Source organism: Condylura cristata, unplaced genomic scaffold, assembly GCF_000260355.1.
Source record: "Condylura cristata isolate star-nosed mole 26May11 unplaced genomic scaffold, ConCri1.0 scaffold00023, whole genome shotgun sequence".
NCBI classification, from domain to species: domain Eukaryota; kingdom Metazoa; phylum Chordata; class Mammalia; order Eulipotyphla; family Talpidae; genus Condylura; species Condylura cristata.
The window spans coordinates 26,681,201-26,704,392 of NW_004567124.1; the positions used below are offsets into that span (position 1 = coordinate 26,681,201).

The 23,192-nt window shown below is 41.8% G+C and overlaps 1 protein-coding gene across 2 annotated transcripts in view; it reads right to left on the reverse strand.

Annotated features, from left to right (window-relative positions):
- Positions 1-23,192, reverse strand: part of EIF2AK4 (eukaryotic translation initiation factor 2 alpha kinase 4) — a 95,597-nt gene that overhangs the window by 7,550 nt on the left and 64,855 nt on the right. For both annotated transcript variants that reach the window (XM_004687926.2, XM_012728659.1), the window contains 12 exons: positions 22,927-23,002; positions 22,121-22,242; positions 19,452-19,501; positions 18,065-18,233; positions 15,158-15,274; positions 13,438-13,503; positions 10,639-10,809; positions 9,807-9,941; positions 6,365-6,472; positions 5,559-5,687; positions 4,028-4,114; positions 375-487 (listed from right to left, as the gene is read on the reverse strand). In XM_004687926.2, coding sequence (XP_004687983.1) covers positions 375-487; positions 4,028-4,114; positions 5,559-5,687; positions 6,365-6,472; positions 9,807-9,941; positions 10,639-10,809; positions 13,438-13,503; positions 15,158-15,274; positions 18,065-18,233; positions 19,452-19,501; positions 22,121-22,242; positions 22,927-23,002 — 1,343 coding nt within the window. The remainder of the gene's footprint in view (positions 1-374; positions 488-4,027; positions 4,115-5,558; positions 5,688-6,364; positions 6,473-9,806; positions 9,942-10,638; positions 10,810-13,437; positions 13,504-15,157; positions 15,275-18,064; positions 18,234-19,451; positions 19,502-22,120; positions 22,243-22,926; positions 23,003-23,192) is intronic.

Genomic DNA, 23,192 nt, shown 5'->3' on the forward strand with positions numbered 1-23,192 from the left:
TATATCTCAAAAGGATCAAATTGACTTAAAATGTAGTCAGTGGTCTCCCTGGTGGCGCAATGATTAAAGTGCAGTGCTATGAAGCCATCCCAACCTCTGCAGCATGAGTTCGAGCCACGGCTGGGGAGCTGACCCACATGGCACAGCAGACCTCTCCTGACTGCCTGCTGCTCCCCTCAGCAGTATATTTCAGTCAGTCTGCCTGTTCTGCTCCCCGTTCTGTCTCTGGTGAGTTCCCTCTCCCGTACACTGCTGGCCGGTCATCCAGTTCTTGCATATATACATACAATCTTTAAAAAAATATAGAGACAGTTGCAGCTGGTTTTTTTTGTGTGTGTGTAGGGGTGCAGAGGGAGGCTTTTGTTCAATGTTACCTGCTAGTCTTTTCATCACTGACTTTGATCCTTAGTTTCTGCACAACGTGGTCGACAAGATCAGACTCTAGCACACGTTTCTCTGTTTGCCTTTCCTTCTCAAAAGACTTAACCTTGAAAAGAATAAAATGGATCTCCATTATTTTGATGTCAGTAAACTGAATCAAAGTACTACAGTAAACCTATTAAGTCCACAGTTTAAGTTGGTAGTTCTTAGCCAGAGGCTGTATCGCTCCTTGTGGACTGTTTAGAGACACGTTTGGTTGTGACAACTGTGGCTACTGGCAACTACTGGGGAGAGGCTCCAGATGCTGGTAAATGTTACAATGCACAAATCAGGCTCTCACAATAAAGAATTAAGTGGCTCGAAGTGTCAAAAGCAGCTGCTGAGAAGCCCTGTCTGGATTAGAATCATTTGCCATATATTAATAGAATTAAAAAAAAAAAAAAGACAAGATGAACCAGCTGCTATTTCATTTGATTCACACACTATTCCCCTTAAATCTCCCTCTGGTCAGTCACCATGCTTTCTACAACTCCCCTCCTTTTCAAACCCAAGTCCTGTTACCTCACTTTTATGCTATCTTCATTCTCATGGCCAGCATCCAGCCTTGGTGTGGGATAAATGACACTCCTCAGGCTGCTAACTCTTTCATTTTCCCATACTCCATTCCATGCCATATGTCTCTGCAGTTAATTTTTCTCAAGTATAATTTGGATAACTCCTTTTGTCCTGGTTCCCCACTAGCTGCTAAATAAAGTCCAAATGCCTTGGTTGGGCATTTTGGCTCTATGATCTAACCAGAGCCATTCTCTCCTATGGAACCATGCTTTTTCATTCTCTTTCTGCTTTACCCAAACAGACTATTCAGAGGCATATTAGAGTCAGTGTATGTGGGCCTACGCTCTCTTTAGAACAATCTACTGCTATTCTTCCGCTTAGAGGCCCTTTCAGCACATAATTATATCCTGCCCATCTCCGAGGGTCTAGCATAAACCCCTACTACCTCCATCCTGAAGACTTTCCTGCTACCTCTGAAATATTCTTCCAGGATGATGAACCTTCACCAGGACTTTCCCTGTAGGGTTCTCATGGCATATAACATGAGATAGCCTACCAGATTATCAACTTCATGATCCAAAGTTCACCTGGTGAATGGATGAATGATGTCTTGCTCTAAAAATGTGAAGATGAGGCTATTGACCTCCCATTAATAGAGGCAGAAGCAAGAGTCAAAGAGCTGACCTGGTGCGCAGCGGGTGAAAGCACAGCACTATGAAGCTGTGTGTGGCCACCGCAGCAAGAGTTTGAACTCCAGCCAGGGAGGTGACCCACATGGCACAGCAGACCTCTGTCTCACCCGCTGCTTCCTTGGCAGTGTATGCCAGTAGATCTGCCTGTTCTGTTCCCCCTTTGTCTTCTGTGAACCCTCTTGTCTTCCACAACTCTGGCCTCTACCCCAGTTCTTGTATGCATAAATAAATTTTTTTTAAAAAGAGAGCTGACAGTCTAGAATGATGTACAAAAATGAACAAGATCATATGTTAACAATGATAAAGATAAAATGCTGTGGTTAAAACCCTCATTGTATAAGACCAACCAGACATGGAGAGTACTATGAAAAGGCCAAAGGGGTTTAGTGGATGATAGTTTGGTGTGAGCCAGAGAGCCACATGGTTGCTAGGAGCTAATTTAATTATATTACGACAATTATGGTATCTAAATTAAGGAAGGTCAGAGATCTTTCACATTTAGTCAAAATATAACTTAGAGCTCATACTTAGAACTGTAGTATCACATTTAAATACAGACATTGACAAAGTTGAATGTGTCTAGAGAAGACTAACCAGGAGGGTCAAGGATTTGAAAACCATGTTAGCAAGAATGGCCTAAGTAACTAGAATGTTTAATTCAGAAAAGAAGATAAAAAGTAGCATGGTAGCTGTCTCCTAAAATTTATTTGAAGGTAGCTGAAAGGAGGAAGAATTTAGACAGCTGCATTCTGACAACTGCAGAGGCATAATTAGTACCCTGGAGTGTAAATTTTGGGAAGCCGATTGTGATTCAAATTTTTAAAATTTGCAAAGCATTGTAGCACTGTTATGGTGTTAGAATCACCAAGCAGATGCTAGAAAGTTGTCTCTTGGCAATACTGCGCCAGCAGATATTGCTTGGAAGAGGCTTGTTCAGAGGCACTGAGGGTTTAATGACTATTAAGTAGTGGGGACTTTCAAATTAGCTCATGAAGAATTAACTCCGACAAGAACTGCCTTAAACTGCTAGAAAATGTCACAAATCATAAGAACAATGGCTCCTGGACACTGGCCAACAAGCAGCAGACACAAGGGAGGCAAAGGAGCCCTAGAGTGCAGGAAGGGGAGCCAAGATGGCCAGAAACCATGGGGCAGAGAAGGCAAGAGGGAGAACTACAAACTGAGAAAAGCATTTCTGAAGCTCTGCAAAGGAGTCCATTTACCTTGGGGAAAAAAATGATCTGAGCATAAGTGACAGTGATCAAACCAAGGCTGGGGAAACAACCACCAGAAAGGACTAGGCAAATAATTTCTGGAACACACAGGTTGGGAAGAGTTCTTGCTCTTGCCAGATTAGAGCGACCCCACACATAATACATAGGGTGTCAGGCAGGATCGGCCATAGAGTGGAACTAGATTAGACCAAGGCTAAAGGCTACTATGGACCTGCCCTAAAAAAGCTTAAAATCAAGTCTGGAAAGGATTCAGAACAAAACCCACCAGTATTTATAGGAACATATGACACCCAGTGCCCCCAAATGTGAAATTTGTTATATTCAACAACCAATTAAAAAATAAAAGCATGCAGACTGTTAAGAAAATGAGTCATAACCAGGAGACACATCAATAGTTAAAGAGACCCAAAGATGCTGGAGTTGATAGAATTAATGCCCAAGTACCTTAAAGTAATTTATAGGTCTTATAAAGGATGTAAAGAAAATAAGAGCAATGAACAGAAAAATAGAAGATATAAAAAAATAAAAAATGTCTAGATGAAAATATTCAATATCTGAAATGAAATGTCCTGAGTGTGATTAAAAGCAGAAGAGATTATTGAATAATCCAGAATAAAAATGGGGCATTTGGGGGAAGGACAAAACTAAAAAAGCAAAATGAGCTGTAGGGCAGTATCAAATGATTATCAGACTGTAATCAGAGTCCCAGAAGGAAAGGAGAAGGGAGAGAAAAATACCTGAAGAAATAATGTCTGAAAATTTTCCAAATGTGATTAAAACTATGAATTTATAGGCCACAGAAGATAACCCACCAAAGGACATTATATTCATATTGCAGCAAACCAGTCAGAAGAGAATGGTACGTGGCTCAACACAAAGGAATTTTCCAGATTTTCTTCGAACAAGTGGAGGAAAGGAAAAAACTATAGCCAGAGGTGTTTTTTTGTTTTTTGTTGTTTGTTTGTTTAAATTTAAGCTTGAAGAACAGTGTTTAGATTTAGATTCTGATTCATTCTATAGATTTTCTTCAATAATAGGCCCAGTGAATCAAAGGAAAAGTGAAGTAACAGATTTCCACCCACACCCAAGGCCAGGACTTCAGGGGAAGTTAAGCACAGTATGGGGATCTGACTGCTGAATTATGAGAGTTCCTACATTCTTTACCTTGACATGGCTTCCTTCTTTGTCTGAGACGAGGGCCACATAGGTGATTTCATGATGTCTGCAGTACTCCTGTAATTCTTCTTGGGACTGAAACAAATAAACACAGTATGAACTAAAAGCATCTAGAGCAGCTTGAAGTAATTAAAGGGAATAAAAACTATGTTTTCAAAGTGGATTACCAAATACGCTGACTTTAGAGGTTATACACACTAAGCAGGGAGAGTATAGAATACAAGGGAGGAATAAGACCTCCCTTGATTACTTTCATTATTGTTCTAAGGGACCATGGACAGACAGGGTGCTCAGAATACAGGAAGAGGTTTTTAAAAGCTTCAGTCTGGAGGGAGGGTCATATCCCCCCCACCTCTCACTTTCCCTCTCCCTTCCTCCCCCCCCCCACACCCACACACACGAGTGAAAAGGTCATTGAGGAAAACAAAGGTAACAAATGGTAGAAGGCGACAAACAAAATTGAAGCATAAGGCAAAGCAGCCACAAAGCAGAGAGGCCTGTACAGAATCGAAGTCACCATTTCTGGGTTCTACTTTGTCACAAGACAGACATTCTCTTAATTTACGAGACAATGGAAGAGGATACCACTCTGTCAAGTAAGTAATCATACTCTGACATGAATTTATGTAACACACCAAAATGAACAGCAGCAACTTCAGAACCCTCTGGGCAGGTGATGTGACAGGAAGGGGTGGAGCTTTCCCTAGGCATCTGCCCATGCTCTGGAGCACTCGGGTGTGGTGAGTGTGTATCCAACTGGGAGTGCAGGCCACTCTGATTTGCTGTGTGGGGGGAGTCCTCATCTGAGGGCCCCATTCAAAAGGGCAGGCTGGTGTTCAGGGTGCCACTTTCCTCAACTCCACACCCAGGGCAGCTTAAGGCCTGCTGTAGGAGGTCTGAGGAGACAGAGCCTCACACTCTAAACACAGGACGCCTATGTGAAGTGTGGGAGGCTGGGTGGTGGCCATACAAAGATGTCCAAATCCTAATCTCCGGAACCTGTGACTATGATATCTTACTTGGTAAAAGAAACTTCCACAAACATGATTAAGTCAAGGGGGATTATCCTGGGCCTTGTAAACACGAGGGTACTTGTAAGAGGGTGATAGGACGGTCAATTAGATGTCAGGAAGCCAAGTTCAGAGAGAAGAAAAGGGGCTGCAACAATGAGTCTGAAGATGAGGAAGGGACCATGAACCAAGGAGTGCAGAGGCTTGTGGGAGCAGGGGATGCAAGAGGATGGAATCTCCCCTAAAGTCTCTAAAAGGAGCTAGCCCTGCTGGCACTTTGACTTGAGCCCCAGTGACAATGATTTTGGACTTCTGAATTCCAGAAATGTAAGATAATACATTTGTGTTGTTTTAAACCATTGTTTGTGGTCATTTGCAGCAACCAGAAACTAACACAGGAAACAGCATTCATCACAAAATACAGTTTGAGAATAATGGCATTGGGGTGATTGACCACTGAAGCCACACTAGTTTTCACACCTCTCAAAGACTTTTTTTTGTCTTATTACCTGCGACCAGTCGTACATGATTTCTGCTGTGATTCCTGCTGCCCAGAGTTTCTGGGTTATGTTGATGGCCCTGGACATGGACATCTGGCCCACACTTACAACAAGGAGATCACAGGAGCTTAATGTAACCTGGATCAGAAAAATGTGGTTACATTTAAAAGAGTAAGACTGTGTGTGTGTGTGTGTGTGTGTGGTGGTGGTGGTGGTGGGGTGGTGGAACCAGTTCAGGGGGAGGCAGCTCTCATGTGAAGACAAGAACCCCAAGTACTGGACAGCAATATATATATATACAGAAGGGTTTGCTTCAAAATGACATAGTGGAAAAAAAAAAAAAAAGACACAGTCAAAATCTTCCATCTTCCATTACTGTTTTTTAATATAAGTGGCTTCAACTGCCCCAAACTATCAGAAGCATCTTTTCCTGTGGTAATATTTATCTTGCCTGAAATGCAAGGGGGGATAGAGAACCAGTTCTGGATTTCTAGGTTACAACAGGGTTTCTGTACATGGGGTTTTCATGTAAGCCTGTTAACAACCAGAACATCTCACATTTACAGAGAGCATTAAAGACAGTGTTGAGATCAGGAACAATAAAGCTGATTTTGGGTGGCTTAAAGACCCCCAGCAAGAATCCAGGACTGAAATGAAAGAACTGACATCAGGTCTTAGGCATATCTATTATGGCAAAGTAAGTTTCCCACGCCCTCAGTTCATAGCTGCCATATCTGGGGTTCCATGTATGTGACTACAAACAAAAACAAAAAAGAACAATCCTGGATACTCAGGTAAACAAAGCTGGGACTTACAGATTCCTCCATGTTGAACACAGCTGCAGATATCTTGTCGATAGCTATGCTGACTCCAATGGCAGTAGGAACTGGCCCCAGAGCCTGGGGTCCCCTGAACTGTGGAATCTGCGAGAGACACAGAGTGTTGGTTATGAAACAGAGGAAAATATGACTGTAGGCAAAGTAATGATCTGTGGGCAAGTTCTATCAACAACTTCTCAAAGGGTTCAACAAGAAATTATGTGTGTGTGTGTGTGTAGCATGCGAGAGGGAAGCAAATGGCAAATTTAGAAAAATGTGACCAAACGACAGATCCAGACCAGCCATTTTCAATGTGGCAGCTACTAGCCACAAGGGACCCGAGCATTTGGAATAGGGGCGACATGGCTTGACATGTGCTGTATTACTAACGGACACACTAGCTGCAAAGAGAAAAGAAAAAGCAGATAATCCACTAGTGATTTTTAGATGTTTGTATTGTGGGGACAATCAGTTAAATAAAAGCTGATGGTAAAGATTGGAAAGGAAAAAAGAATGTAAAATAGCTCCTCAATAATTAAAAAAAAGTTAACTATATGTTGAAGTAATACTAAAGCTACAGCAATAGTAATATAGATATTACTTAAGTTAATTTCATTTTTCTGTTCACTTAATGTTATTAGATGAACTAAAACATTATAAAATTCTCCTTCTGTACTAAGGTAGGTAGATGTATTTTCCTTATTCCTCTTGCTAAGTCCAGGTAAATATTCTGTGTATTATATATAAGATAAGTATAAGAAGAAAAGGTAGCAGACTGGCTAGGTCTTCCTAGCCCCAGAATAACTTGTGGGAAATTCCTGTGTTTGGTCTTGATCTTTTATATCCTGGATTGGGTGCTAAAAAAACCCTGAAATGTTAACAAAAAAGCCTGCCCTCTCCAGCCAAAAAGACCAAGAAAGAGGCAACCCTGTAGGACTGAAATTTCCAGATGATACCGGCCTTGCTCCAGCCAAACATGACTGACAAAAGTACATTCCCTCCACATACACACCCCCTTTCATCCCACCAAGGGTTGAGTTGAGGCTTATACGTTCCCCTTCACTCAAGTGTAAGGAGCCCTCCCCACACCAGCCCCCCACAAGCCCCAGCAGGGTGGGGTCAGAGAAGACCTTCGAAGAACCAGGACTTTCATATCTGCCTGGGATTAATGCCACTTGCCTCCCAAACAGTGTTAGTGGAGGTAAGGGTCCCCAGAGTTCCAGACTTTCACCCCTAATCCAAGCGGTAATATGGTCACCCTCCCTGCTGGGATGGGAACAGAGGGGGCTGAGTGGTTAAGCTGGAGCTTTCATGGCTCTCTAGGACTAATAAGGTCTCTCTCTAATCCCCCAGCCCCATGCCCCTCCCCACAGTATCAGTGGAGGTGTGTAGAAAGCAGTAATAAGGCACCTCTCCCACCCTGGGGAGGAACCAGGATCACCACACCCAACACAAAGTAGCAAGGTGGTAGCATCTTGTCCCCATCTGCAAGTTACCAGAAAAGGCTGTTAAACTCCAAACTCTCATAATATAAATCTCAAAATGCCCAGAACACAACTGAAAATCATAAATTTTATCAAGAACCCTGAAGATCTCAAAGTGAATGAGGACAGATACTCAACAGATACCCACACTGAAATAACCCGTATGTTGAGATCACTTGACAAGGATTTTGCAACAACCATCATAAGGGCCCTCCCTGGTGGCGCATCAGGTTAAAGCACAACACTAAGAAGCTAAAGCCACTTCCCCATGAGTTCGATCCACATGGCGGGGCAGACCCCTCCTGACCCGCCCACTGCTCCTCTCAGCAGTGTACTTCGTTGATCTGCCTGTTCTGCTCCCCACTCTGTCTCTGGTGAATCCTCTCACCCTCCGCATCTCTGGCCTGTACCCCAGTTCTGTATGAATAAATAAAATAAATCTTAAAAAAAAAATGCTTCAACATTTTGCACAGACTTGAAATCAATAAACAAAAGGGGGCCCTCCCTGGGGGTGCAGCACTGCAAGCTAGCCACAGCCACTTCAGTGCGAGTTCAATCCCCAACCTTGGGGGTGACCACATGGTCAGCAGACCTCTCCTGACCTCTTCTGACTTAGCAGTGTACTTTGTCAGTCTGCCTGCTCTGCTCCCCACTCTCTGGTGAAGCCTCTCACCGCCCCTGTACTTCTGGCCTGTACTCCAGTTCTGTATGCCTAAATAAATAAGTCTTTAAAAAAGAAAAAAGGAAAGTCTCAGCAAAGAGGCCAAAGATGAAAAACACATTGGATTGGCCTTCCAAAGCAGAATGGTGATAACAATGGAAAGAATGAATAAAACTGAAGATAAAACAAAGAAATTACTCCATCTGAATAGCAAAGAAAGTAGATGTAAATAAAGTACAATGTCCCAGAGCCTAACAAAAGAGCTAACAGTTTTGTCAGAGTCCTAAAAGGAGCAGAAAAGGAGGATGAGATTGCAAAATATTAGAAGGAATAATGCTCGAGAAAGGCCTCCACTGGAGCTCTGCTGAGGGGACTGGGGGACCGAGGAGCTGGCAGAAAGCCCCGTTACTCCTAGAGAGTGAGGATACCAGCCTCAGGCACCAGTGGGTGTGGGCTGCATGGAGTCAGTAACATGTAACTGCTGGGAAGGGGAAGTGGCAGTCTGGGACCCAAGCCTCCGCGACATTGTTGGTGGAGTGACATTACCCCTAGGCAGACGTGAAGTTCTGGCTCCCATTTAATCTCCTCTGACACTGCCCAGCAGCTTGGTAGGACCGACATTGGCAAAAGATCTAATCCAAAGATTCAACAAGCTAAGAAAATCCCAAAGTCATGCCATGGCATATCCTAATTAAACTTCAAACTAAAGACAAAGAAAAAAAATCTTAAAAAGAATTACCTTTCAATCAAATAGTAAACTTCTGTGAAAACCAGAAGTATTGAGTAAATACAACAGACCTTCTCAAATGCCTTGGAGGTTAACAGTCAAAGTAAAAATCCTAATATTTGACGTGGACCCCACTGTGTGTAGAGGAAATACTTAAGATGACTTTTGTAAATGTGGGATACCGTGAAGGTCTGTGAAGGTCCTGTGAAGTAGTACATGTCACCACCAGGCCTGTGAGGATGGACAGCATTATACACTGACAGTATACTGATGTCCATTTCCTGGTTTGGATATTTTATTACAGCTATGCCGAAATTAAGTGCTGGAGGAAACTGGGTGAAGGGTACACAAGATCTCTCTGTGCTATATTTACAAACTTCCTGTAAACCTATAGTCACTTTAAGAGAAAAGCTAAAAATCAAATGTGATTCACAATACATTTCTTTTCCTATGTGAAAAATACACAGGTGTTTTGTCTGTTCTACTGACTCAATTTTTGTGTAGGTTGAGAAATGTTTAAATAACGAATTGAGAAAGAAATGAAACTAAGTCACAATAAGCCCTCACCAGCAGGTCGTATCTGCCACCAGCTGCAAGGATTTCCGATATAGCCCTTTGCCTCCGTCTGATGAATGCCACGAACTGGAAGATGATCCCATTGTGCTGTTGTACCTTGTACACCAAGCCCAGATTGATCAAAACCTGTAAAGTGAGATCACACACACACACACACACATATTATGTGGACTGTGATGCTGAGCAGTCTTCTCTCAGTGGCATCAGAACAGTCTAGCAAGCATAAACAGAATAGTCAGCAAGATCTGCCCCTGAATCTGTTTACAGCCTGCCGAACAAGAATTCTTGCTTTTTTCAAGTAACCATCTCTTGAGGCTACAGGACATAGGACTTGCTGCACAATATGAATTACGATGCTTGTAAGGAAATGCCAATATAAGCCAAAATTATTATAAGACATCAAAGGTTCCAAAATGTAGAGAGCAGAGTTCTTTTGTAAAAATAAAACACTAATGGACCTTTCTGATGGCACAATGGGTTAAAGTGCAGCACCACGAAGCTGGCTGCAGCAGTTTTCGCTCCGGTTCCATCCCTGGCTAGGAAGGTGACCCACATGGCGCAGCAGACCTCTCCTGACCCGCCTGCTGCTCCCTCAGCAGTGTACTCCATCAGTCGGCCTGTTCTGCTCCCCACTCTGTCTCTGGTGAATTCTCTCACCCCCTCTGCACCTCTGGCCTGTACCCTAGTTTTGTATGCATATCTAAACAAATCTTTAAAATCAAAACAAAACAAAAAACACTAGCATTAATCAAATAAAATCCAACTCCTTCTTGTGCTATTGCTGCTACTAAACTGTACTGCCAGAATCAAACAGTTGCCAAACCTGTAACTTGACGCCAAGTTTCTTCAACAGTCCAACTACCTCCTCTAGATCTTTCAGGCCGTACTTCACCAACTGTGCAACACTTGTTTTCTGTTTTATTAATGAATTTATTGTTGGTGTTAGATCTTGCAAATCGCCCTTCTGCTCAATAAATTTGTAGAGTCGACACAGCTGGAAAGCAAAGAGGCACAGTTAACTTCCAGTCCACAGCAGGGAATACTCAGTTTGCATTTGCTTTGTACACACAGGGAGACACACAGAGTGCCATACCTCCAAGAGGCAGGATTTTGTGTTCAAAGGCAATTTTGGCTTCTACTCCAATCCTTTGAATTACCCTTTCCTAACAACTCTAAGGCTCCTTGCAGGGGTGCTCTCTGGTAGCTACTCACGTTGACCCTGGCTCTAGCAGAGGCTCCTTTATGTACTTTCAGGCCAGTATCATTCTGCATGACTTTCCTCATTCTCATTATTCCCCATACTATATGCATACAAATGGAGACAGGAAGGCAAGATCTGATTTGTTCTAACACTTACACAGAATTAGCCAGGAATTCCCTACTTTCCCTTTGGTTTGTGTCTCCTGTTTGTAGCCTTGGGATGCAGTGGGAATGTCATCTCCGGCAGACGGCCTCCTTGACCCTTCCTTCCCTTAGGCCCACACCTCTATCCCCGCTCCCAGTTCTCACAAGTCTCTATCATCTTCCCCAAGAGAGGGCAGTGGCTGTCAGGAGTCTGGGTTCCCTGGCTCCCAGGAGGTGAAAAAGAAAATAATGGTGATCATAAGACCAGAAAGAAAGCCTCCTGGAGCGAAAGTAGAAATTATTTAAAAAATTATAGCTATTTTAGGATTGTTGGCGGCATGCACAGCCTGGTTCAATCATGAGTTGATAAAGAGAAAGTAAGAATTGAAGACTCAGCATACTATAGTTTAATATAATAATCATAAACCACTTGTATTGTAAAAGTAATCTAAAAAGTGTTTTAAAAAATCTGGGCCCTCTAGAATCTAGAATCTAGAATCTGGCCCCTCCCTGGTGGCACAGCGGGTTAAAGCGCAGCATTAAGAAGCTAAAGCCACTTCCGAAAGAGTTCAATCCCCACCTGCCCCAGATGTGACCCTATGGCGCAGGAGACCTTACTGGCCTGCTGCTCCCCTTAGCAGTGTACTTCATCACTCGGCCTGTCCTGCTCCCCACTCTGTCTCTGGTGGATCCGCTCACCACCCCTGCATCTCTGGCCTGTACCCCAGTTCTGTATGCATACATAAATCTTTGAAAAAAAAAAACAAAAACTAGAACCTATTACATATGAGAAAAATCTTTAAAATTAAAATTATGCCTCTGATTTAAGGTTATTTTTTCTAATAAAACAATGTCCTCTCACTAAATGTTAATAATAAATGACCCCTTTAATAAACTACCTGAAGCACAAGAGTCAATATCCAGACTTTACCCTGTCATCAACTGTTCTTGTAACTGTGGACAAATCATAACATCTCTTTCGGCCTCAAGCTTCATCTGTAAAATAAGAAGCTGGACTAGATATTTGAAACCCTTTTGCAATGTTGACCACTTTTTTAATATCCTAGAGTTCCAAATGTCCTTACTTGACATTAATCAGCCCCTTTTAAACTGAACAGAGTTTCAAATGAATGCTTGCCACCATCAATTCACTAGTGGATAGAACTTTAGCAAAATGAAGCTTACATTTTAGCAATCAAGGCAACTGTCATGAGCAAGTGTATGATAATTCTGAAATATGACATTTGTTCCAAGAACTAACTGGGCCTGAAGTTTGTGCTACTTATGCATATGCTGTGTACACAAATGGGGTATACTATGTAATTATCGTTCTTCATGTTAGAATAGTATGCAACTGGGACACCTTGCATATCATTAATATCTCCTCCATTATTTAACACTGGAAATTTCAGCCAGCTTAGTTTCTCAAACTCCTAGTGCTATATATCTGGTCTACTTCCCCTACCTGCAAACTGTATAGGTGATTTTTTTTTTAAAGACTTATTTTATTTATACTGGGCCTCCATGGTGGCCTAAGGGGTTGAGTATCAGCACTATGAAGCTATCAGCAGCCACTGCAGTGGGAGTTCAATCCCCGGTCAGGGAGCTGACCCTGTGGCACAGCAGACCTCTCCTGCCTCACCTGTCGCTCCCCTCAGTGGTATACTTCCGTAAATCCACCTGCTCTGCTCTGCACTGTTTCTAGTGAATCCTCTCACCTCTGGCCAGTTCTATGCAAAAAAAGAAAAAAAAATATTTTCTTCATTGCCAATGGGATCAGTTTAAAAGATTCTAGGAGTAGGAAATGTAGCAGAAAAGCAAGAGCTTTAATTCAACTCTGAGCTGTTAGAAGACCTAGGTGGGAAGGGAGGGGTGAGAGGGGCGGACACCTGAATGAATTAGCAGCACTGTGCCTGGAGCTGGGAAGAACAGTCTATTTCAGAAGAGGACAAGGAGAACTAGAGCTGCTCAGCAGGAGACTCTATCAAGTACAGCCTCCCCCCAGGGAGGTAAAAGGAAAGTACACGGTGATCAAGAAAGAACAAGATGACTGCGGCACATTAATACTGGGCCTGGGGAGGCATTCTTTGATCAGGAGCTGGTTTCTCTCCAGCCCTGATCCCAGAGGTTGCCATGGTGCCCATTAACACTCAAGGGGAAGGCTGTGTCTGTGAGGTGACAGGAAGTGCTGCCGCCACACTGTAGCCGGGATTTGGTGACATTTTCTGGTGTCACACAAGTAGAGAAAGCTGTAATAGCACTGTTAAAAGGTACTTACACTATTAGAAGACAAAGACAGGTTACAAAATTTAGCTTCCACTTCTCTCCTCGTCAGTTTTTCTGTCTAATAATAGGAGAAAAAGGTAGCAATGAGTCATCAAATTTTGTGCTGAACAAGGTACAATTTTCATGGCTAATTCTGGTTAGCATGTGCTGCCTTACGAACAAACTGGGCCTAGGCATAATGGAAGGTTAATTGTGTTATTAAAGAATAATGTTTTTCTCAGTTGACATAAAGGTCTTTTATAATTTGAAAACCCCAGACTTTAAAAGACTTTGCACTTGCAATTGCACTTGCTGAACCATGAGGTAACTCTGATTTGGAAAGGCCAAACCAGGTGTTTCTACTGGGTAGGGAGGAAGTCACTGATATGTGTTCTCCTAATGAAAGCCACATAAATGTAATAAAAGAATGATCCAGTGTCTCACACTCTGTCACTACACAACAGCAGTATATCTTGTGAAATGGAAGGAAACATTAAGGAACAAACACTGGAGCCTCCCTGGTGGTGCAAGGTGTTAAAGCACAGCACTATGAAACTATCTGCAGCCTCTGCAGCATGAATTCAAAACCAGGCCAGGGAGGTGACCCACATGGCGCATCAGACCTCTCTCTTTTCTGTCTCACCCACTGTTCCCCTCAGCAGTTTATTTCTGTCAATCTGCCTATCTGTCTCTGGTGAATCCTCTCACCTCCCCACACTGCTGGCCTGTACCCCAGCTCTTGTATGCATAAATAAATAAATCTTAAAAAAAAAAAAGAAACAAACAGTAAAGTCAGGACCCTTGTGTATTTGCTGAATGAAAAGCTACCTAAACCTTCTAGCATATAAAAAACAGTCTCTATGAACTTCCCCTATTTTTTCTGTCTCAATCATAGACTGTCAGGTACATTTATTACTGATCTGCTGAATGCCTCTTATTTATAATAAAAATATTTAACATGAGAAGAAATTAGCAGAGACACACATTCATCTTCACCCCAGCACCACGATATAACACTAAATTAAAATTTTCTAAGTTTCCCCTCCAGGGTCAACACACAGACTATAAAGAATCTGCTCACACACTATAGAGAGACTGAGATATGGCTAATTTAAGAAGATGGTGGAGCTGCTGGTGCTCCAGTCCCATGAAAGATAGAGGCTCAACAGCTTCTCTCTGGCCAGCCACTACAGATCTATAAATGACTTGACTGACACACACAGGTTAAGTTGGAAGAATTAAGGGCAGGGCCTAGGTTTTCATTCCCAATACTAACACTCCTTTTCTGGCTTCTCCAAGTAAGACTATAATGGCACTGGTGGTGGGGATGAAGTTAATGTACGTAAAGAGCTTGGAATAATGCTTGGCACCTGAGGAGGAGCTTAATAAAGGTTAACCATTTTTTATATTACTGGCAAGTCTCAAAACCAATGAACAATTTTTGCCTCAAGAAGTAGGTTAGTGAAGAATGTTATTGCCTTGCAATACTAAAAAAGATAAACTAATTTTTCTAAATCAGAAGTCAGACTTAATTAAACACTGCAGAGGAGACTAGTAGTGGAAAGTTTAGTATAAACAGGAACTCAACCAGTACTTGCCAATTGTTGAATTAAATTCAGTTGATGATTTTACCTTAGAGCAATAAGGAGATAAAATCCTCAATTGTATTTGTGGTTACATCAGTAAGGAAATGCTCATGAATTAAAATAGCATGAAAGTAATTAAATGCTTACCACAGCATCATACAGAATAACATAGACTTGATTAAGTTTATCTTCTGGGATTCCACAGTGTAAGAGGATTGCCTTCAATAACATGGTGTGGTTCAGGTAAATACTGTAATTTCTTTCCTAGAATACAGAAAAAAAATTGATTTTTTTTCATTATATACATAATACAGGTACATAATTTATCGCCAATCCAATAATCTTAGCTCCAATTTACCATCCTAATGGGAGGATTGACTTTTAGCACATTACCTTCTAGCTTGTTTTTTTTTTAGACTCTTGTAGTTGAAATATTAATGTAATGTAAATCAAAGATATGTTGTGGAAAAGAGCTAAATATACCAATAATGATGGAACTGCTGAGAGAATATGGGTAAGATTGTTTGGAATATGCATTATCATTCTGAACTTGAACTTTCCAGAGATTTCTGGAAGAACAAAAGGGGAATCTTTGAAACTGTGTTAACTTTTCTACATTGTGGAAATGTGAATTGCAAAAATTATTAGAAAACTGAACCCTTTTTTCCATACTAACTGAAAAACCTCCAAACTAGCTGTCTGTAACTGAAGTAAAGTTTGATGGATGGGTATTTATTTAGCTCCAACATAAGTTCAGTGCAAGCAGAAAACATGTCCTCCCAAAGATGTAACTGGGAGAATGAGACTAAAACTACTAGCTAATGGCCCTCCCTGGTGGCGCAGCTGGTTAAAGCACAGCACTGAGAAACTAAAGCCACTTGCACATGAGTTCGATCCCCGCCTGCCCCGGAGGAGACCACATGGCGTGGCAGACCTCTCCTGACCCACCTGCTGCTCCCCTCAGCAGTGTACTTCCTTGATTTGCCTGTTCTGCTCCCCACGCTGTCTCTGGTGAAGCCTCTCGCTGCCCCTGCACCTCTGGCCTGTACCCCAGTAAAATAAATAAATCTTTGAAACAAACAAACAAACAAAAAAACTACTGGCTAAAGGATCAGGTGTTATTTCTGATTCAAATTCTTTAATAGTGACTCATGTCCCCAATTCCACTGATAAGGAGAACTGCATATGAAAACCGTGGCAGGATGTGAGCACTCGTAAGCATCTACACATAAACACACATGATAGCAGTATCATTCCAGCTAAGAAACTATTCCTGACAGAAGGTAATTTTGAATTTTTTCCCCTCCAAATCAGCAGGGTTTTTATTTTGAACAATATAATATTCAAATAACAGACACTGTCTTCTATAAGTATGAAAGATTATGAAGATAGAATTTGAAAATAATGACAACATGAAAAGGTAAGTGGCAGTGAGCATTTAGTGTGCCAAGTGAAATGCTTCATCTATATCATCTTATTTAATTATTAACATGACTGAGTTATTTCTCATTTTACACAAGAGGAATCTGATTGGAGGACACTGTGTAATCTTTCCAAGATCACAGCACTGGGAGCTGAGAAAGCTGGAAGTAAAAAAAGACTGGTTCCAGAGTCTTTTCACACCGAGCCAATTTGGTCAGCACCTGTTTGCCCTCACCTCTCCCTGCTTCTGTGTCTTCTCTAGTTTTGCATGTATCTAAGCATTCTTGTACACCTTTGTGCCCAAGGTCTCTGACCAGCCTCTGCATCCACACTGTTTGCTGGGGCTCTATTAGGGCCTTTAGAAGAGCATAAGGATGAAAGAGACCACAAGCCCACGATCCACTACTAGATGGAAGAAACTAAGACTAAATAATAAATGAATGTGAAGAAGCACCATAAGCATTCTATTTCTCCAATATAAAATTCCAATTTTTCTTTCCTTTTGGAAATATTAGATTCTTAAAACAAAAACAAAAACAAAACAAAACAAAAAAAAAACTCTGGTGGCACAGGGGTTAAGTTTCAGCACTATCAAGTTATCAGCAGCAACTGTGACATGAGTTTGATCTCCAGCCAGGGAGGTGACCCACATGGTGCAGCAGACCTCTCCTGTCTCGCCCAACTGCTCCCCTCAGCAGTGTATTTCAGTGGATCTGCTTGTTCTATTCCCCACTCGGCCTCGTGAATCCTCTCACACCCCCCCCCCCATCTCTGGCTTACACCCCAGTTCTTATATGCGTAAATAAATTCTAAGACAAAACAAAAATTTGGCTTTCAGCTGTGTTAAAAGACTGAAAGAATTCATACAGATATCAAAGAGGAAGAGCAGCTTGTTTCATTGAGTAGTAAATGAATTAAAAACATAGGCTGGTGGAATAGTCATTAATTTGTTCACACAAGTGAATTAATGAGCATTTGGAGCTGCGGGCTGTGTGCTGAACTCCATGCAGTGAGGTGTACAAAAAAGTTGACTCGTGGGCTCTGCACTGAAAAGGCATGTGATATCTCACTTTCAGGGCTGTGAGAACTGAGATCTGGCCAGTCAGCAAGGCAACAGACAGGTTTCCTGAGGAGAAAGGGTCCGGACCATGGCTGAGTGGAGCAAAGTCCTATTAGATGAGGGGACACCATGACACGGGGTGTGTGCTGGGTGTGAACAGGGCACATGCGGAAGGCGCAGGGCAGCAGCAGTCTCCATCGGCTGGGCAAACATGATGGAAAGTGAACTAAGGGAGCTGAGGCAGGGTGCCAGAGGGAGGCACCAAGGGCTGTGAGCAGGGTAAGGATGTGTCAAAAGCAACCTAGGAATCTTCCCCTGATTCCCTGCTTTTTGGAAAAATGGAAAAAGAAACAATACCTTTTCCCCAGAACACAACAGACAAAAACAAAACCCATTTCTGTCAAGGTAGAGAAGGGAGAGCCTGAGATAAACCCCAAGAGTAAAATCAGCTCTTCAGTTGTTTAGTGAAGGTGTGATTCACTGGCAGCACAAGCTGACCAGCAGTTCTAGGGTCACTGCTTTTCCCCACCACATCCAGCAGGATCCTGTCAGAGGGGTAGATAGGAAGGAACCTGAAGAACTGGAAACTCCTGGATGATTTCATAGATGATGTAGATGATCTCAGCTGTGGGCAGGGAGCTATTGGTAGTAGAGGTGACAATATCAAATGCGCATTCCAGAAGTTCTTTGGGGTGAAATCGGTCTAATTTTCGAGGCCTGAACACCCGTTCTATGCAGTATCTACAGAGAGAAATCCAGATTTCAAGTGTCATTGTTTATTGTAAACAAATGTGTATGAGATTGCTGAACAAAATAAAAGGAGCAAATATGAAAAACAAAACAACAACGAAAACAAACAACAAACCCAAAAAACAATCAGTGGAATGATCAAGAGTGCTTACAGGCGGATTTGCCCTGGAACAGTCTTGCCTTGAACTTAGGTTTCAAATGCTAGTTTTGTACTACTGAACTATGAATCTTAGTTGTTATATTTTTAATGTCTGAAATAAAAATGAAGCTACATTGATATCCAATACCTTAGAATTGTTAGTTGTTCACTTGTAGCTGAGCATAAAAGCTCATAAAGAAATTTCACCTGAAGAAATGAGCTTCAAAGTGGAGTATCTTGCTGACAGTAACACTATCCCAATTTACAAAGAGCTGGTGTCTGGCTCTGTGGTATTTGAAATAGAGAAAATCCCTTTCTGTCCCTAAGTGTTGGAGGTGCTCAGTGTTCAGCATTCCTGCTGACTTCACTCTGTTCTCTACCAGCAGCTTTAGCTCAGTTACTTGTGCTGCAGTTTTCACTCAGTCCATTGGTCATTTGTCCCATCAATTAAGAACAACTAGATAGGACAACTAGACAGAACAACTAGAACAACTAGATAGAACAACTGCCTTCCTGATGGCACAAGGGGTTCAGAACTATGAAGCTATCTGCCACTGCAGCACAAGTTTGATGCCTGGCCAGGGAGCCGACCCACATGGCATGACAGACCTCTCCTGTTTCAACCGCTGCTCCCCTCAGCAGTGTATTTCAGTAGATCTGCCTGTTCTGCTCCCCACTCTGTCTCTGGTGATTCCTCTCACTCCTATATCTCTGGCCTGTACCCCCATTCTTGTATGCATAATATAAACCTTTAAAAAAAAAACAAGTAAATGTTTTTTTCATGCAACAATTTGTGAAAAATTTCTAGATAAGTAGCATGGGGGCATTTAGAAGGCACAGACTGGTCTGCAGGAACTTCAAAGTACCTACCCAATAGCTACAGCCCTTCTGAGGAGGCTGCCAATAATCCCAATCATGTAAAGGGTTCTCGGGCTGGGCTTTTCACTGTATTCCAGTATAATACCTTACACCAAAAAAGTCTTTGCAGGGGAAGGATTCCAAAAGGAAAATATTGTTCCTTTTTTTTTTCTTTTTCATGTGTATCAAATCAACTTCCCATTGTTTCTTACCGTTTTAAATTCAAAATGTTATTTCTTGCCACGTATCTTGCAAAAGGAACCTGAAAAATAAAGTTTCAAAGGTCAAGATGTGCTAACTATCATGCTTTAAAGTACACAATTCAGTGAATTAGTAAATTCAGAGCTGCTCACTGCTCAGTACTGACACTCCCCGAGTGCAGAGCACCACTAGCTGCGGGATTGCCATCAAACCCATTGAGGCACTTCTTGGTTTTTAAATCGGAGGAAAATTCACTTTTGATTAAATGAACTGACAATTAAAATCAGTGTAAGTTCTTTGCTTGCCTGTGATTTTTTTTAAAGCATCATTTATGATAACATAATCAAATGGGTATTATCTCTTATGGTGAATTTCTTGATTTTTGTATTGATCTTCTAGAAGCAGTTCTTGATAACCACCTACTAATATCCACAGCTTAGAAGATTGCTGTCAGACTATCTGAAGAGATCGAACACTACAGTATTAACTGACGGGTCAAATCTTCAAAGGTGCAGTCATGGTTATTTTTTGGATTTGAATGTCAGCTCAGAGAAAGAGAGCTGACATTCAAAAATCTGTACTTTCATCTCTTGATGTCTAGAGAGCAGACAGCCAGTTTTAAGTACAGCTAAGTAAATGCTTGTACTTCTCCTTTTTCAACAGAGTCCAAATGTCCGATATTCACCACTCACTTGAAATAATCCCAACTCAATTTATTCACTGTAAAGGAAAAGCCAAATCCAATACTGTGGGAGACATTTTCTCTTAGGCCAAAAAAGCAAAACATGTTCTTGTAAAAAGCTGTATGCTGTAGATATGCAAAAATAAAATACCTGGATTCCATACCCCTTTGACACCTCCCTCTATGATAACAAGCTGATGCATGGCCATGTGTGTCACGCATGTTTATATCTCACACATGCCAGACACGTGCAAACACAGCGGACCTATGTATGTACACTCTGGTTTTAAATTTTTTACTACTCCCAATAAAAATGGGTTTATATATATAGGTATGTATGTATGTATATATGTATGTATGTATGTATATATGTATGTATATATCTTTTTTAAAAATAGTTTTTTTTACATCGTTTTGTGCCTTTTCCCATTTCAGTTGTGATCCCTGTGGGCTTCCCATCACCAAATCACTCGTGTGCCATCACCATAGTCCAGTGCACTTCCCCCCCCCATTAAAAATAGGGTTATATTTTCAAGGAACTATTTTTTTCTAACTAATAATATACCATGGCCATTTCTTTTGCCTTTTTTACTTTTTAAAAGGACAGTTTTATTTGGAAAGGGAAAAAGAGAGCAGCCACAGGTGGGCAGGGAGGAGAGGTCTACTATGGACATGTCTACAGATCAACCATGTATTTATCTAAATGTAGCTGAATTTTGAGCTTATGTAACCTTCTCCATAATGAACTATTCAACCATTTCCCTATGGATGAGCAGGTATAGCTTTCAGTTTCGACCACTACAACATGGCAATGAAACCCTCATACACTCATACACCAATTTGTTTCTTTAAATAAATTCCTTAAAGTAGGATAGCTGGCTCAAAGGGTGTATTATGTGTGCAGCAAAATCTAAAGCTTAAGCAATTTACATTTTAATCAGCTATATAGAAGAGTGCCTATTCTCCTACACCCTTGCCATTGCTGGATATTTAGATATTTTTGCTATTCTGATGCTTTTTATTTCCTTATTATTAAGTTGAAAATTTTTCCAGATGTTTGTTAGTCCTGTGCACTTTCATTCTCTCTCTCTTTTTTAAAGATTTACTTACTTAATGCTCACAGAATTGGGGTACAGAGGTGAGGGAGGTGGAAGATTCCCCAGAGACAGAGTGGGGAGCAGAAAGGGCAGACTGACTGAAATACACTGCTGAGGGGAACAGTGGGTGAGACAGGAGAGATCTCCTGTGCCATGTGGGTCAGTTCTCTGGCCGGGATTGAATTTATGCTGCAGTGGCTGCAGAGAACTTCATAGTGCTGAGACTCCCCACCAGGGAGGATTTGCACCCTCTCTTCTGAGACCTGCTTCATTATACCCTTTGCTCACCTCTCCACTTGGAGTGCTTTTTATACATTAAGGTTATTCAACTCTTGTCCATCTCATACATACACAGTGCTGCAGATGGGCCTGTTAGCAACCCCCGCCATTTGAATGACTGACTGGTCAGAGTGTTGCTGCCAAAGGGAACCTTCGGGATCACAAAAAGTAGGTGCAAATTTCAGCAACCCAAATTGCAAAGACACATGCTATTATAAGAATTCAGTGTTCTAGACATTAACAAATTATAAAGTTACTAAAGCTCTAGCCAGGATGTAATGAGAAAAGCCCTTTCATTTGTCTGAGTTGCTCAGGTTAACCTGATGGTCACTCGACAGAGCTCGAGACTTCATGAGCAGACATGGCACCTGTGATGCAGGGTTCTGGTTCCTAGGGCTGTAAACATTTGTGCAAAGAGCAGGTGGGTGTACAGGGGTCAAGCGTTTACAGAATTCTGACAGTCTCTTGCCCTGATAACTGCCTAAGAACATATCTCTTAAAAGTGACATGTAGAATATAAACTTAGGGCAGGAGATGATAGGTAGGGACAATCCCTTGACAGAGACGCCACCCCTGTGACCAGACACAGCCTTGCATTGTCAGAGCACATTGCCAGCCTCACCCGCAGGTCGAAAGGAAGCATCACCAGCATCCCACTGTGATCCATGAACAAGGCATACTCGTTGTGTTCGTATACTCGCCTATTTCGGGGAAGCAGAAGTGGGGTACACAACTGGACAGCTCCTATGCCAAATGAGGAAAAGTAACTCATTATTACATTCTCATTCTTTCTAGGAGAAACTTCAAATAACAGCCGTTCAATATCTACTGCTGGCACTGCTGAAGTCACCACCAGTCTATCTTCAGTTCTCTAAATTTACTAAGGGGGAGATCATGTCAGGTTAAGTCTGCTATATTAGTCATCAACCAACTATTTCAGGAGCAAGGTCATAATATTCAAATCCGTTTCTTTTCAACAAGCTGAGTTGTAAAAATAAGTAACTTTTACATGAGATCAAATGTTTAAAGCTAAAATACATTTGGACTTGAATTCTTTTTTTAAAATTAATTATTTTTTTAAGACATTTGTTTATGCATACAGAAATTGGGAATAGTCAGAAGTGCAGGGGTTGCAAGAGGATTCACCAGAAACAGAGTGGGGAGCAGAACAGGCAGATCGACAAAGTCCACTGCTGAGGGGAGCAGCGAGCAGATCAGGAGAGGTCTGCCCTGCCATGTGGGTCACCTCCAGGGTGGGGATCAAACTTGCACTGAAACGGCTGCAGCTTGGATTAGCTTCGAAGTGCTGTGCTCCCACTGTGCCACCAGGGAGGGCCTGGATTTGAATTCTTAAACAGTACTCTCTGATAAAGGAAAAAATGACACCTTTTGAAAAGGAATATGATTTTTTTTAAAAAAAGGACATACCATGTCTTTTAAAGATGCGGATGATGGTTTCACACACATGTTGCTGTGCCTTGGCTGTACGGATGGAAAAGCTGCCCTAAAATATGATCAGTTAACATGTTGTCACCACAGTCTAATCAAAGGGCACTCTAACATACTAACCTGTGGCTTGCTACCATGCTACGGGCACTAAACTGCTCACCCCAGGATCACAGAAGAGATCACAACAAGTCAGTTCCTTTTAAAATATATTCAAGAAGAGAACAAGTCTTGCTATAAGTCCTCCT